At 52.4% G+C, this 15,009-nt stretch overlaps 1 protein-coding gene across 3 annotated transcripts in view; it reads right to left on the bottom strand.

Annotated features, from left to right (window-relative positions):
- EMILIN2 (elastin microfibril interfacer 2) overlaps nt 1–15,009 on the bottom strand; it is a 64,773-nt gene that overhangs the window by 12,308 nt on the left and 37,456 nt on the right. For all 3 annotated transcript variants that reach the window (XM_089305873.1, XM_002713587.6, XM_089305874.1), the window contains one exon: nt 10,511–12,421. In XM_089305873.1, the coding sequence (XP_089161999.1) occupies nt 10,511–12,421 (1,911 nt within the window). The remainder of the gene's footprint in view (nt 1–10,510; nt 12,422–15,009) is intronic.

Raw genomic sequence — 15,009 nt, 5'->3', positions numbered from 1 at the left:
GGAACTGGATCAAAAGTGGCACAGCTGGGACTCAAACCAGCACTTGGATACGGGATGCCAGCATCGCAAGCTGTGGCTTAACTGGCCGCACCAAAACACCAGCCCAGGCAGTGTGCTAATTGTCTCATCCCCAGAGCTTGGCACAGGATCTGGAATATGACCTTGAGCAACTTCAGCATTTGATGAATGACAGGAGGCTGAAAGTATGACAGGTACTATGGGCCACACCCTAACTCCTGTCAGCCATTAAGCCGGACATCCTCATTCTGAAAGGCGATTGCCATCCTGGGGTCCCATCAGAGCAGTGTGGTGCACACAGGACCACGAGTGCTCTCTGTCACCCTCTCAATGCCCAGGTTGTCACACCACGTGGGAAGCAGGCAAGAGAATGAACTGGGCTACTGCCTGGGCCCACTGTCCACAGTCAGTCCCCCGAGGATCCCCAGCACAAGGGCTGAGGAGTGCCGAAGGCTCTGAACCAGCCCATCCCAGCAAAGAGGGGCAGGAAAAGGCTGCTCTGGACATAGGGGGGCTGTCCCCAGCCCCGGCCTCTCCCAGCTGGGGCTCCGGCCCCAGTGCCAAGAGATGTTTCAAGGCAAACATTTATCACCAAGTCACAGCAAAGACTGGACAGCCCAGCTGTTTCTAGAACGAAGGCCCGGGGCTGCTTTCTGAACCGAGCATATGTTTCTCATTCCAAGAGCAGCCATTTGAATTGAATTCCTTGGGAGAGCCAAGAGCTGCTCCCCGGGGCTTGAACGCCTGAGGTGTGGTGAGGGCCAGATGGGCCTGGCTCCAGCAGGAGGCCCCAGGCCCCTGCAGCTCCGTGGGCAGGGTCACGGTGACACCCAGGTACTAAAGAACACTCTTGGCAGAAGCCAATTTCAACTTGACCGAAACAAAGGCTTTCTCCAGCAAGCCCTCAAGAATCCCAGAGGCTGATGTGTTGTCTTGCAGCTGCACTAGCGCCCTAGCGAGGGCTCCATTCACGTGAGTCTGGGGCTGTCTGGCTACTGCCACCAAAGAGAACCTGCTTCGATCAAGAGTCCTGGGGCTGGGCTCATGGGAGGAGCCGTGAGAGGCATAGCCCTGCCCCTGGCTACCAGGTGGGGTCTCATCACCAGGCTGTGCTCTGCTGTTAGGGTTTGTGCGTGAACCCAGCTGTGGAAAAGCCACCGATACCTCCCATGTTATCAACATGTCCCGGTGATGGACCAGCCCTGCAGTGCCCTCCTGTCACCAACAGAAGTGACGGGTGCAGGTGCACCTGCGGATGGTAAGGCACACATGTGATCCATGGCAAGCCTGGTCCAGGTAAAGTCCGACCCTCCTGGCTTCCAAAAGGATGAGCAAACGCTGACCAACTCTGAAACTAGAGAAGCCTTTAAAAGACACTGGTCAAGACTTGAAGGTGGGGGCTGCCAGTGTGCCATCACAGCCTACAATACTGTGCGAGCGCCAGGTGGGAGTCCTGGCTGGCCACTGGACACGAAGGGGTGGACACAAACTGTTTCCCCAGGAGACGGCCCCACTCTGCTCTGGGGAAACCACGTACTAGGACTGACTGAGGCTAGCGGGCTGCCTGGCTTGGAGCGAGCCGACACGGGGGCTTCTCTGCAGAAGCTGCTGGTCTACCCTGAAGGAAAACAAGGTGGTGTGAGAGCAGGACAGGGGGCTGGCCCTGGCCACAGGTGCCCGACAGGTGGGCCTGACAGGCGAGTGTGCAAAAGAACGCTGGGGAGAGGAGGGACGGGGTGGGGGAGGAGAGGTGGAAGACGTGACAGAAAATCCAAGTTGTTTTCTTGACAACACAGGAAGGAGAAGCAGGCCTGTATTGGCAATTGTTCTGTGCTGAGCAACTGACCACCTAAATGTTCGTTTTGGAAAAAAGTCACGAAGATGATGACGATGCTGGTTTTGGCTTTGGTCAGATGAAAAGAAGGGCTTCGAGCCTGTAGAAGGGAGCTGTGCCGGTTGCATCACAGTAGGAGCACCGTGCCACCTCCTGCGAGAGCACACACGGCACTGGCGAGCCCACAAAGGGAGAGTCCAGGCGTGACCACAGCGAAGCCCCATGCGACAGGGCTAAAGAGAGAAACCCCTAAATTTCTGCACTGGAAAGCTGGAGAACATGGAAATAGAAACACGGGTTAGCTCACAGGTGTTGCCATCCAGGGCAGGACATCTGAAGCAGGCAGGCATTTGCCATCCTTTGTCTCATGGCAGCTGGTGGGGACTGGGGGGTGGGGGGTTGTCTCCCCTATCTGAGCACCAGCATCACTTGGATTTTTTTAGTACAAATTCATAAGCTGATTCCAAAGTGTATACGGGTGAGACATCAGGAGAGATATTCAGTGACTGGGACCCAGCAGAATGGGCACAAGTGCCGCTCAGGCACTTCCACCTCCCACATGCACACACACACACACACACACACACACGGCCTCTTGGCACTTGGAGCTGTGGTGTAGCAGGTTAAGCCACCACCTGTGACACCAGCATCCCATATGGGCATTGGTTTAAATTCGGCTGCTCCATTTCCAACCCAGATCCCTGCTAAGGCAGCTGGGAAAGCAGCAGAAGATGGCCCAAGTCTTTGGATCTTTGGATCTCTCTCTCTCTTTCCTTCTGCCTTTCAAATAAGTCCATGGGGGTCTGGTGCTACAGCATAGCAGGTAGAGCCTCCGCCTGCAATGCCGGCATCCCATATGGGCGCCAGTTCAAGTCCCAGCTGCTCTTCTTCTGATCCAGCTCCCTGCTAAGTGCCTGAGAAAGCAGTGGAAGATGGCCCAAGTATTTGGTATCCCTGCACCTACATGGGAGACCTAGAAGAAGCTCCTGGCTTCGGATTGGTGCAGCTCCAGCCATTGTGGCTATTTGGGGAGTGAACCAGTGGATGGAAAACTCTCTCTCTCTGCCTCTCCTCTCTCTGTGTAAACTCTTTCAAATAAATAAATAAATCTTAAAAAAAAAGTCCATAGGCCTGCTCGCCCCCGTGTTTCTGAGCCCAGCCCTGGGTGGTTGTACCCTGCAGCCTCTGAGGTGGCCTTTCTCCACCTTCAAGGACCAGAGCTGGGTGGGGAGACTGATGAATTACAAACAGGCTAAGCAGGAGTCTCCCGAGAGAACGCAGCAGCCCTTGTGTGCGTAGAGAGCCCACGGAGCTGATGGCTGCGGCTACAGGGAAGGCACAGCTCTGCCCCACCGCAGCTTCAAACTCAAGGTGAAGACAGAAACGCAGCTGCCCCTTCCACATACCAAAGGGCGAGGGTGCCGGTTGGCAGGGCTCAGTATGACCTGAGTGTGCGCAGTTTAGTTAGCTTTTATGTACTCATAAAACTCTGACAAGTCCCTCCTGCTCTCTTGGACCCAAACTCCGCTGATTTCAAGCCAAGGTCACAGGGGTCGCCACGTTGGCGGCAGGCCACCAGCCCTGGCCAGACTTCATGCTACAATAACTGGACTAGTCCGTGCTTCACCATTCTTGATAAAATAGGACTCTTAAATCTGTATCACTCCACAAAGAGATACCACGATGAGCAGAATCCAAGGACTACGAACACCTGCCCCGAGACAGGAGCAGAAATGACGGATGACGGACAGCAGGAAAAGGAAGCGAGGGTGCCCTGGCCAGAGGGTGCGGAGACTAAACTGGATCCCACCTCCGCCGCAGGTGTCCAACCCGCAGGACACGCCCTCCGACGGGGCCTCCGCCAGCCACTGCCCTTGGCCAGCGCCTCAAGAGGAAGTAACACTGGGTGGCCTGGGAAAAGGGGAAGGGGCGCTGCCCGGCTGAAGGCTGGTGAAAGTGCTGGGCGTGTCCGGAGCCCTGCAGCCCTCAGTTCCCCTCCAGCCCCGAGCCACAGCCTCTCTGGTCAGCGTCAGTGTGACACCTTGAGTGCCGGGAGGGGAGATTTCTCCTGGCTTTTTACACTTTCGACTTGGTCCCTAATGTAGAAAAGAAGAAAGGGAAAAAGAAACAAATACCCTGAAGCAGCCAGGAGCCAGCACAACTCCCACCCTCAATCCCCTGGGGCTGGAGGCCTGGAGACTTGCAGGGAAGAGGAGTGGAAAAGTGCAGCCAAGGGCTGGTGCTGTGACGCAGCGGGTAAAGCTGCCCGCAGTGCTGGCATCCCATATGGGCGCCGGTTCGAGTCCCGGCTGCTCCACTTCCGATCTGGCTCTCTGCTATGGCCTGGGAAAGCCATAGCCCAAGTGCTTGGGCCCCTGCACCCACGTGGGAGAAGCTCCTGGCTTCAGCAGTTGCAGCCATTTGGGGAATAAACCAGCAGATGGAAGATCTTTCTGTCTCTCCCTCTCACTGTAACTCTACCTCTCAAATAAATAAATATTTTAAAAAAGAGAGAGAGAGAGAGAGAAAGAAAAGTGCAGCCACGAGCAGATCGAGTGTCCATCACGGGGCCCAGAAGTTTGAGAAGAGGAATAACCCCACAGTGAGTGCCTATTTAACGCCCACTACTTATGAGTATTAATGCCCATACCAACTTTTTGAGCGAGGTGTCATCATCATGATCCTCACTGCCATTTAACAGCTGAGGGAAGTGAGCTATTAGGGTCATATTCACTTTGCCTAAACACAGAGAGCTAGCAGAGACGAGCTGGGGTTTCAAACCTGGGAAACGATTCTGTCTGACTCAAAATCCCTCAGAGATTCCCTGAGAATTTAAAATCCAAACACTTTATCACAGCCTAGAAAATCCTGCAGGGTCCGAGCCCTACCCTCACGGATCTCCTCGCCTGTGGCTCACTGCCTTGCTCAAATAGCTGCCAACATGGCCTCCCGAGTTTTTCAGGGGGCGGAAACACATTCCTGCCCCAGGGCCTTTGCACATGCTGTTCCCATTGCACGCCCATTTTCCCCACACAGATCTCTCTGCAGGACTTGTTCCCTCCCCTCATTCACATCTCTGCCGAATGGTCTTCTCCACGGAGAGGTCCTTCCTGACCACTCGTCTCAAATAGATTCCTGCCTGTGGGCTCTACCATTTACTGTACTTTATCCTCACGAGGTTAATCACTAACTCAAGTCAGCTCTTCACTTGCACGGCTGCATGTTGGCTGTGCTCCCCTCTGCAGGTAAGACCCGCGAGGGCTGGCCCGCCAGCACGGGAACATGGCTCAGGAGGTATCTGTTGATTGAATGAGGACACAGTGAATGGCTGGGAGTGGATGGACTGAGCTGAAGGCGGGAAAGTGATGGAACAACACCGTGGGTTCTTCACCTTTTAAGCAGCCCTGAGTCCTAGACAAAAGCTGTGGGCTTTCAGTTCCAACAAAAAGCAGCAGACATTTGCACACCAGTTCAAAGACTCCTTAGAAATCCCAGAGAAAGAACGCCTGCACTGACAGTGGGGACCAAAGGCCCCTCAGTGCACATGCACGTCAGCCAAAGCCCCTCTTCGCCTCAGTGGCTGCCCCCAGGGTAAGGCAGCCTCCCTCGGGCCGCTTCTGAAGAACAGAATCTACGGAGAGGGCCGTGGGGGGAGCAGAGATGCTGGAGTCCGTGTCACTGGCCCAGCAGTCTGCTCCAAACCCACGTCCTCCTTGCCCACCTCAGGGCCCAGGCTCGCGTGGTAGACAAGATGTCCACCCTCGCACCCCTGCCCTGCCTACACAGGCCAGCCGCGTGCCCCGTGCTGGCTGGCTTGATCGGACCAACAGAACGGCCGTGGCCCAAGGGGTTCCACAGCAGCCCCGCGCCCAGCCTGCAGGAGGCCCGGCAGCTGCCGCCTCCCTTCAGGAGCCAGCCGGCCAGTCACCACGTAACAGGCTGCCATGCTGCTCGGCAGCCACGTTAGCAACATGGACAGAGGGAGGTGGCCGAATGGTGGCACCAGACCTGGGACCAAGTCTCTCTGGACCCTCAGCCAACTGCCAGCCCACTGCAGCCAAGTGATGCCACACTCAGGGGATGCACCAGCAGGCTGAGCCCTGCCAGCGGTCCTGACCCACAGAACAATGGAAAATATGACACTTCCCGGGTGTAAAACACCAAGATTTGGAACAGGCTGTTATACAATAAGAAATAGCTGACCCACCCACACAAGTCCTCATCGGCAATGCCGCCTCTCCTGCTTTTGGAATCCAGGCATTCCTCCGTTAGCTCCAGTAACACCTCCTCCTGGAACTTCCTCTCACCATCTCATCTCACTCCTCTGCCCCCGGGCCTCTGACCTGTGCTCAGATACCCACTTGGGGCCAGCGTTGTGATGCAACAGGTAGAGGCACCGTCTACAATACTCGTACCAAGGGCTGGGGCCGGCGGCTCCCTAGGCTAATCCTCTGCCTGAGACGCCGGCACACCGGGTTCTAGTCCCGGTTGGGGCGCCGGATTCTGTCCCTGTTGCCCCTCTTCCAGGCCAGCTCTCTGCTGTGGCCCGGGAGTGCAGTGGAGGATGGCCCAAGTACTTGGGCTCTGCACCCCATGGGAGACCAGGAGAAGCACCTGGTTCCTGCCTTCGGATCAGTGCAGTGCGCCGGCCGCGGCGGCCATTGGAGGGTGAACCAACGGCAAAGGAAGAGCTTTCTCTCACTGTCCACTCTGCCTGTCAAAAAAAGTAATAATAATAATGGTACTGCATACTTGGAGCACTGCTTGGAGTCCCAGCTGCTCCACTTCCAATCCAGCTCCCTACTAATGTGCCTGGTTTCACCCTGGCCCAGCCACAACCATTGCAGCCATTTGTAAAGTGAACCGAAGGATGGGAGATTTCTCTGTCACTCTGTTTTTCAAATAAATAAAATAAACATTTAAAAATAAAGACCCACTCATCCTAGAAGGCTCGGGTCAGGGGTTCCCTCCTCTGAGAAGCCCTCCCTGATGTCCACAGTTCTCCACATGCCTGGTGCAGCTGATAGACACACCCTGTGCCCATGACCAATTCTTCGGCTGTTTGTTTCCAGAGGAATTTGTTAGTTCGTCACACATGGCCATGACCTAACATAACAGGGACTTGGTGAGATCTTATAAACCGGGAGAATAACCCTCTAGCTGTACAAACACTCCCACTCTCTCTGGACTCGTGCTTCTCTCCCACTGTGATTGAAAACGCTTTGGGGGGAGACGGTAGTGTTGTGGTGCCTTTTTTTTTTTTTTTTTTTTTTTTGGACAGGCAGAGTGGATAGTGAGAGAGAGAGAGACAGAGAGAAAGGTCTTCCTTTTTGCCTTTGGTTCACCCTCCAATGGCCGCCACGGCTGGCGCACTGCGGCCGGCGCACCACGCTGATCCGAAGGCAGGAGCCAGGTACTTCTCCTGGTCTCCCATGGGGTGCAGGGCCCAAGCACCTGGGCCATCCTCCACTGCACTCCCTGGCCACAGCAGAGGGCTGGCCTGGAAGAGGGGCAACCGGGACAGAATCTGGCGCCCCAACCGGGACTAGAGTCCAGTGTGCTGGTGCCGCAGGCGGAAGATTAGCCTATTGAGCTGCGGTGCCGGCCATTATAGCTATTTGGGAAGTGAACCAACAGATGGAAGATTTCTCTCTCTTTCTCTGTAACTCTGCCTTTCATATCAATAAATCTTAAAAAAAAAAAAAAGCGCACTTTGAGCATGAATCATGCCTTCTCATCTCTATCCCCCACAGAGCCTTGCACACAGTCAGTGCTCAATAAATATTCTGGGACTAGTTCTGTGGCACAGCTGGTAAAACCACTACCTGTAGTGCTGGCATCCCATAGCAACACTGGTTTAATTCCCGGCTGCTCCACTTCCCACCCAGCTCTCTGCTCTGGACTGGGAGAGCAGTAGAAGATGGCCCAAGTCCTTGGGCCCCTGCACCCATGTGGGAGACCTGGAAGAAGCTCCTGGCTCCTGGCTCCTGGCTTCAGATCAGCGCAGCTCCGGCCATTGAGGCCAATTGGGGAGTGAACCAGCAGATGGAAGACCTCTCTCTCTCTCTCTGCCTCTCCTCTTTCTGTATAACTCTTTCAAATAAATAAATAAATAAATATTTTTTAAAAATAACAAATATTCTGTTGTCACTCTGCACATGTGACTTTCTTGGAGACCTTAGGTCCAGATTGGCCTACAGAGCACTAATAACCTGGGGCCCTGGATCTGCAAGACCTGGGCACTGTGTGAGGCCACATGAGACTCTGCTTGCTGATTTGTGGTTCTTTGAAATCACTGAGATCATCAAAAGCCCACACAGTCAACACTCACAACCCAGGGCTAATGTGGTATAGCAGATAAAGCTGCTGCCTATGATGCCGGCATCCCCTATGGGCGCCAGTTCGTGTCCCGGCTGCTCCACTTCCGATCCAGTTCCCTGCTTATGGTCTGGGAAAGCAGCAGATGGTGGCCCAGGTACTTGGGCCCCTGCAACCATGTGGGAGACCCAGATGAAGCTCCTGGCTCCAGCCTGGCCCAGCCCTGGCCATTGTAGCCATTTAGCAGATGGAATCTCTCTGTCTCCTTATCTCTGTATCTCTGCCTTTGAAATAGATAAATCTTTTAAAAAATTGATAGTAATAAATCTTTAAAGAACACACTCACAGCCCTGAGTTTATCCCAAAAGCACCACGTGTGGGGAGCCACATTCTGCACCCAGGCATCACCTCCAGCAGACACTGCAGACGCTCGTGAACCAGTGCACGCGGCTCCCCACGTTGCTGGGCACTGCAAGCTGACTTGACGTGTCTGGCTCGCTCCGTTGTCATAAAGCACAGCCCAGACAGCACTGTCACCACCGGGGAAAATCATTCCATGAACGCACACACGCCCTTGTGACCTGCACTCCACATTCCAGAGATACAGGAGCTGAATGGGCGGGGGAGGGGTGGGGTAGGTATAGTGTAGCACAGTGGGCTCCACAGGGAATCCTGGCCCTGCTCAGCACCCCCCCCACCCGGGGGCCTCTTATCAACAAAATAAGCACCAAGCTCTGGGGACAACGTCAGAGCATTCCTACCGCACTACCCCAGACCCTTCCTGTGCCGCCCGAGCCCTCCCCAGCCAGGCCCAGCCTTGTCCGCCTCCTGGGCTCCAACCGCCCCCTCCCCAGGTCTTCGGTCTCAGCTGGGTCCACATCATAACCCCCCACAGGCTCACGAAGCCTGTGCCATCTCAGCTCTGCGTGCCAGGGCGTGCGTCACAGGAGCCGAGCAAGGGGGAAGAGGTGACGGCCCACAGAGCACAGGTCAGGGAGGAAACAGGCTCCTCCTGGGCACAGAGGTGGCCCTCCACGAGTCCCCACAGGCCAAGGAAGTGTGCACCCGGCTCTGCCAGTCACAGGGGCGTGTTCTTGGAGACGGCCATTCTTGGGAGCAGCCCAGCCTGGGTTCTGATCCTGATGTCAGTGCTGAGCAGCTGTGTGACTTTGGATAAGCGTGTGCCTTGCCCTGTGAGGTGGTCGTGGGCTGAAACCTATGCCCCGAGGAGACCAAGCCCGTGCTGAAATGCAGGAGGACCCTGCCATCCCCCTCCACCCCCGGGCTCCTGATTGAGGCTGGCGACTGAAATAAGAATGCTGGTCCAAGAGCAGCTCTCACGTTCAGGGACTATATGCCGAGTCCCCCAAAGCAGCAAAGAAATGAGCTTGATTGCATATATTGTTCACAACTGTTAAGACACCATTTGTTCATTCAGTCAGTCAACAAACATTTGAGCAAGAGCAACACACCGCTCTCAGTGCTGTGGATGACCTTCCTGGATCACTACGGGGCTACAACCAGTTCGTGCCCTGAATCTGCTTTTGTCCAGGATCCCATCTGTGTCTTTGGAAATGAACGTGACCGGCTGCTGTGTGCCGTTGTCTTCTAGGGGTGGGGAAGTGTCCCGCCCGCAGGCTGCATAAGGCCTGGGAAATCATTCAATCTGGCCCTGACAAACCAGCTGCAGGTGGGTCTCAAATTTTAACAAATCTATAGCAGGCTAATTTTGATGTTGATAATTTAATTTTGTATGGCCCATGAGTGATGCTGTAAATATCCAAGTGGCCCTTGGCGGAAAAAAAAAATTTCCCTGCCCCTTAATCTAAGCCTTAGATTTTAGGGACTGGGAGGTGGCCCAAAGGTGATGATGACAAAGATTATAAGGACACAAACACAGGAAAGACGATGCCTGTTCGAAGGCAAACAAATCAGCCTAGAGGAGACTGCCCAGGTAGAACAGAGTCACACCTATTCCCCAGGTTGCTACGCCAAACCCCTGACCCCAGCTCTTAGCTTCCCACATAGTAATACAGCTCAATATTCTGCCATCTACCTCTGGTGAAGATCCAAGTTCCCCTGTCTAGTTTCAATTTGTCATGGGCTGACACTTTTGTACAATGCACAGATCAAGTGCTTGAATCCCGCTGCCAGGTCACATTATTCCCAGGGTTTCTCAACACATACTCTTGACGTTGGCACTCATCACTACTCAGCACCATTCTCAGGCTACCGCCCACCTACGAGCCACACCGTGGTTCATTCCACCAAGTGTCCAGGATCTAGTACAATGCACACTGCCAATTAACACAACAACGAGGATGGGCAAGTTTAACTTACTTGCTGATGGCTGAAATTTGATCAGGTCTTGCAAGTCGGTAGAAATCTGGAAAACGTGGCTGTAGAACTGCTGGACTGAATTCTTCAGGCCGGCAATGTCTCTGGAGTGCGACCTGAGCGTCCCGTTCATCTGCCGGACACAGCTCCACAGGCCACTGACGTGCTTGTTGAGCCCCTCCTTGATCCTCTGAAGACTCCCCGAGATGGAGTCCAGCTTGCTGCACGTTTTCTCCACGTGAGACACCCGGCCCTCGACCACGGACACCTCCCTCTGGATGCTCTGCGTGCTCTCCTTGCACACGTCCAAGTCAGAGAAGATCTGGCTCTGCAGCCTCTGCCACCTCTCCTCCAGCGGGCCGCAGCACGGAGCCGCGGAGTCCTCGGGGGACGGGAGGGCGCCCTCCTCTGCCCCTGCTGCCTCGCCCACCTTGGTAAGCCCCCCGGCTGCAGCATCGTTACCTGCTCTACAATCGCTCATTGCTTCCCGAAGGTGAGTTACGTCATTTCCTGTTTGGTTTAGCTGAGAATAAAGAAAATGAAAATCCTCTTGAAGTTTCTGGATGCTGCGTTCGGTTTCTTGAAACTTCCTGTGCATCGTGTCGTTTAGAGATTTCAAAAGGCTCCAGCTCGCCCCCACCGTGAGGTCATCTCCATTTGGCAAAGTGTCTTCTATCTCGTGAGGCTCTCTCTGGAAATTCTGCAGGCAAATGTCCTCAACCACTTGAACTTTGTCCTTCAGGTGGTTTAGTTCCACCAGGACCTGCTCATTCCCTGGTCCCGACACCCCCGGCAGCGCTGACCCCGAGGGAATGAATTCTGCATCGCTGGTGTTGGCCACCTGGAGGAGAACGCTCCCCAGGCGGTCTTCCAGAGAATGTATTTTCTGATCAAGAAGCTGTTTCAAGTCATCCACCTCCCCGTTAATGGCCCCCCGAAGGGTCTCTTCAATGTAAAAGCAGTGCTCCTCAGCATTCTTCTCTGTCACGTTGATCCGCGCGTCTAGCTCATTCCATCGTGCGTCGAAGTCCACATCCGGTTCCGGGACTGCGAGACGGTCAAACTCATTGTCCATCCGTCCATTCAGCATTCGGGTGGCTTCAGCAACTCTCTCGATTTTCTGGTCTAATGTCTTAATCTGTTGACCAAAGTCACCATTCTTTTCCCCGTCACAGCAGTTTGGCTGTGCTGAAGGACCCTGAAACCGGGCTCGAAGGTCATTTATTTCTTTCTTCAGGCTTGCTTCCTTCTCGCTTATCAGCTCTATCACTCCCAGGTAGCTGCTCCCGTAGTCATCGCACTGCTGCTGGAGGCCAACCAGCTTGTACTCACACGAGTTCTTCAGGTCAGCCAACTTCCTGTCCATTCCCTCCATCAGTTCCTCCCTCAGGGCGTCGATCTTACTGTCCACGTAGGCTTGGTAGAGTTCGTTGGTGGTCATGGTCAACGTGGGGCCCTGGGCAGCCTCTTGGAGCTGCTTGAGTTGCCCCTCGTAGCCCTTCACTTTCCCGTCCAGCTCTTCCAGTTTGTCACTCTTGGTCTTCAGAGTGTCTTTGACTTCGGCCAGTTCAGACTTGATGTCCTTCATGCCCGATTCCTTGCTACTGGGGACACCGGGAAATTGGGCCGTTGCAGTGTCTCCAGCAATGTCACGGTCGGGCACAGCCTGGGGGTGCAGTGTTTTCCTGGCATCATCCTGAACGACATGTTTGAGGTTTTCACCTGCTCCGGCGATGGAGGACTGAAGGTCAAGGACTGTCCTCGTGAGTCGCAGGACCTTCTCCTCAAGCACCTGGATTTTCTTGTCCTGAAGTTCTTGGGGCCCCTGTTTTGGATCCACTGCCCGACTGGGTTCCGTGGCTTGAGTTGGCAACACACTCTTCTTAGGTGCCGAGACCTGGGTTGGCTCATTATCTGTTAGAACAAAAAGTTGGAGATGAATTAACATTCTCTACCTTTTGCCAGTTTTTGCAAAGGCACTGAGTTTGGTACCTACACACTGTAGGTGCTTCAAAAAATCTGAGGAAAATGGAATCAAAAGCTAAGTTTAGGGGGTGGGCATTGTGGCGCAGTGGGTTAAACCACTGCTTGGAATACCTGTATCCCAAACCAGAATGTCTGGTTTGAGTTCTGGCTGCTCTGCTTTTCCAACCTAGTTTCCTGCCAATGCATCTTGGGAGGCAGCAGAAGATGGCTCAAGTGCTTGGGCCCCTGCCACCCACATGGAAGACACAGGCGGAGTTCTGGGCTCCAGACTTATTGTGGGTATTTGGGGAGTGAACCAGCAGATGAAACATCTTTGTGTGTGGTTTGTTAGTCGGTCTGTCTGTCTCTTTCATTCTGCCTTTCAAAGTAAATGAAAAAAAAAAGTTAATTTTGGTGCAAAAATGTTTGAAATCCACGCATAGCTTTTTAGAACACATTTTCCATGAACTTTTTGAAGTGCTCTCATGCACAAAACCTTCAGCTGCAGGTCCTCTACCTAACTGTGGGCAGTTATCGCGGCAGAGTAGAATGAGCATGGGATGAAGAGCCAAAGGCAAACTCTGCTTGCAGTCACGTTCTGCCATTGACTGCTGCTCTGGAGCAAGTTAACTGAGCTCTCTGAGGATAATCTGCACACCCACGAAAGGAGGCACAACCCTCCTAGGATGGTTCACGGCCATACCAGATAGTCACAGGATTTTTTTTTAATTCACCATCTACTTTATCACACAGACACATCATTCCCATATTAGTGAACTGTGCTACACCCCAGTAATAACTGCACACCACAGACAACAAGAAGCCAGATCTACCCATTTGCGGTTGGATGCTCTGGCGACGTCCTAGTGCTTGAAGTTGTCCTCAAAGCAACTCTTGGATGTCTGTTTACTTTTATTAGCATCTCTACGTTAAAAGAGTTGCATAGGTATTGTTTAGCTGTGCAGTGTGCAAAACTAAAAGCAAAAGAGAGAAAGCAACTATTCTATTGCTATCTACTAACAACAGAGCCGTAGTATAGATTCACTAAGTCAGAGGGTACAAACGTTCAATCTTGGTAATCTTATTTTGAAAACACACTCTGCAAGGAAACAGTCCACCAGAAAGAAAAATTACAGTGATGACAGTGATGCATCATCAATGAAATACAGACATGGAGACAGGCGAATTAACCAAAAAAGATGACTACCAAAACCCAAAGCAGCCGGAGAGGAAGAAACAACTCACGTCCTGAACACAGTAGTGTCCGCTGACGAGCCTGGCAGCCAAAGCAGGACTTGAGCATATCATGGAAAGTGGAAAGAGTCAAACACAACACAGATTATAACTCAATAAAGCACATATGCATGCTACATTGAAAAACCCTCGGAGTGGGTTTAGAAACGCCATAGATATTTGGACTTCATCATCACTGTTTTTGCTCCTCTAAACTTTTGCACATGATCATAACAGCAGCTACTTCTTATGAAAATCAGTCTAGTGGCAAAACCAAGACTGCAGTTCAGATGTCCCAACTTCTAAGCATATCTGTTTTCCTGCAGAGAACCATAAAGGACAGCCTCGTTTTCCATGGTCAAAAATGTATTCTATCTCAAGATGCTAGAAGGAGAAAACAACTTACTTAATCATGTGTAAGTGTGGTGCTTTTCTGGGCAAAGGAAATTAGAATTAAAAGGCAGAAGAATGGGGGAAGACAAGGACATAAGGAAATGTTGCTCTTCTTTGCCACCATGACTGTAAATTGCCACAACTTTTTCAGAGAATGATTTGGTGATATATATCCAAATACTCAGAATGCTTTTGACCTGGCACTTCCTATTCTAGAAATTTATTCTCAAAAACCACTGGGAGTGAATACAAAAATCAGAAAATATGCTTATTGAAATATTATCTTAATAGTGAAAAATTACAAATAATCTAAGTAACAGTAGGAGATTATGCATTCATATTTTCTAATGCTATTAAATTACAATGTAGAATATTTAATAACATGGAAGATAGTCTATTATAGATTGTTGAGTAAAAATAAGTTCCAAGAATAGTATGTTCTTTTTAATGATAGTGGATTGAAAATAAGCATTTCCATTCATTCCCTCCTAAAATCCCATTAAAATGGGAATAAGGTAGGGGGTGCATACAAAAATACCTCTCCTACCTTCATACATAAAAAACTGGGAATTAGAATGATTTTGGACTTTTTTAAAAGGCAGAGACAGAGATCTTCCATGCACTGGTTCACTCCCCAAATGTCTACAACAGCCAGAGCTGAGTGAGACTGAAGCCAGGAGCCTGGGACTCGATCTTGGTCTCCCACAAAAATGGGTCGCAGAAAGCCAAGTACTTGAGCCATCAGCTGCTGCCCCCCAGAGTGTGCATTAGCAGAAAGCTGGAGTTGGAAGTGGAGCCAGGACTCAAACGGAGGCGCTCCAAAATGCGACGTGGCCTCTCAAGCCGCGTCCCAGCACTGCCCTGAACGCCTCCCCGAGGATGATTTTGGATTTCTTAATAGCAGTCATCGG

The sequence above is a fragment of the Oryctolagus cuniculus genome, chromosome 10, assembly GCF_051225735.1.
Source record: "Oryctolagus cuniculus isolate XC-2025 breed Fujian yellow rabbit chromosome 10, ASM5122573v1, whole genome shotgun sequence".
Lineage (NCBI taxonomy): Eukaryota > Metazoa > Chordata > Mammalia > Lagomorpha > Leporidae > Oryctolagus > Oryctolagus cuniculus.
Note: the sequence above shows the minus strand (reverse complement) of the source record. Positions and strands in the feature narration are given on the sequence as shown.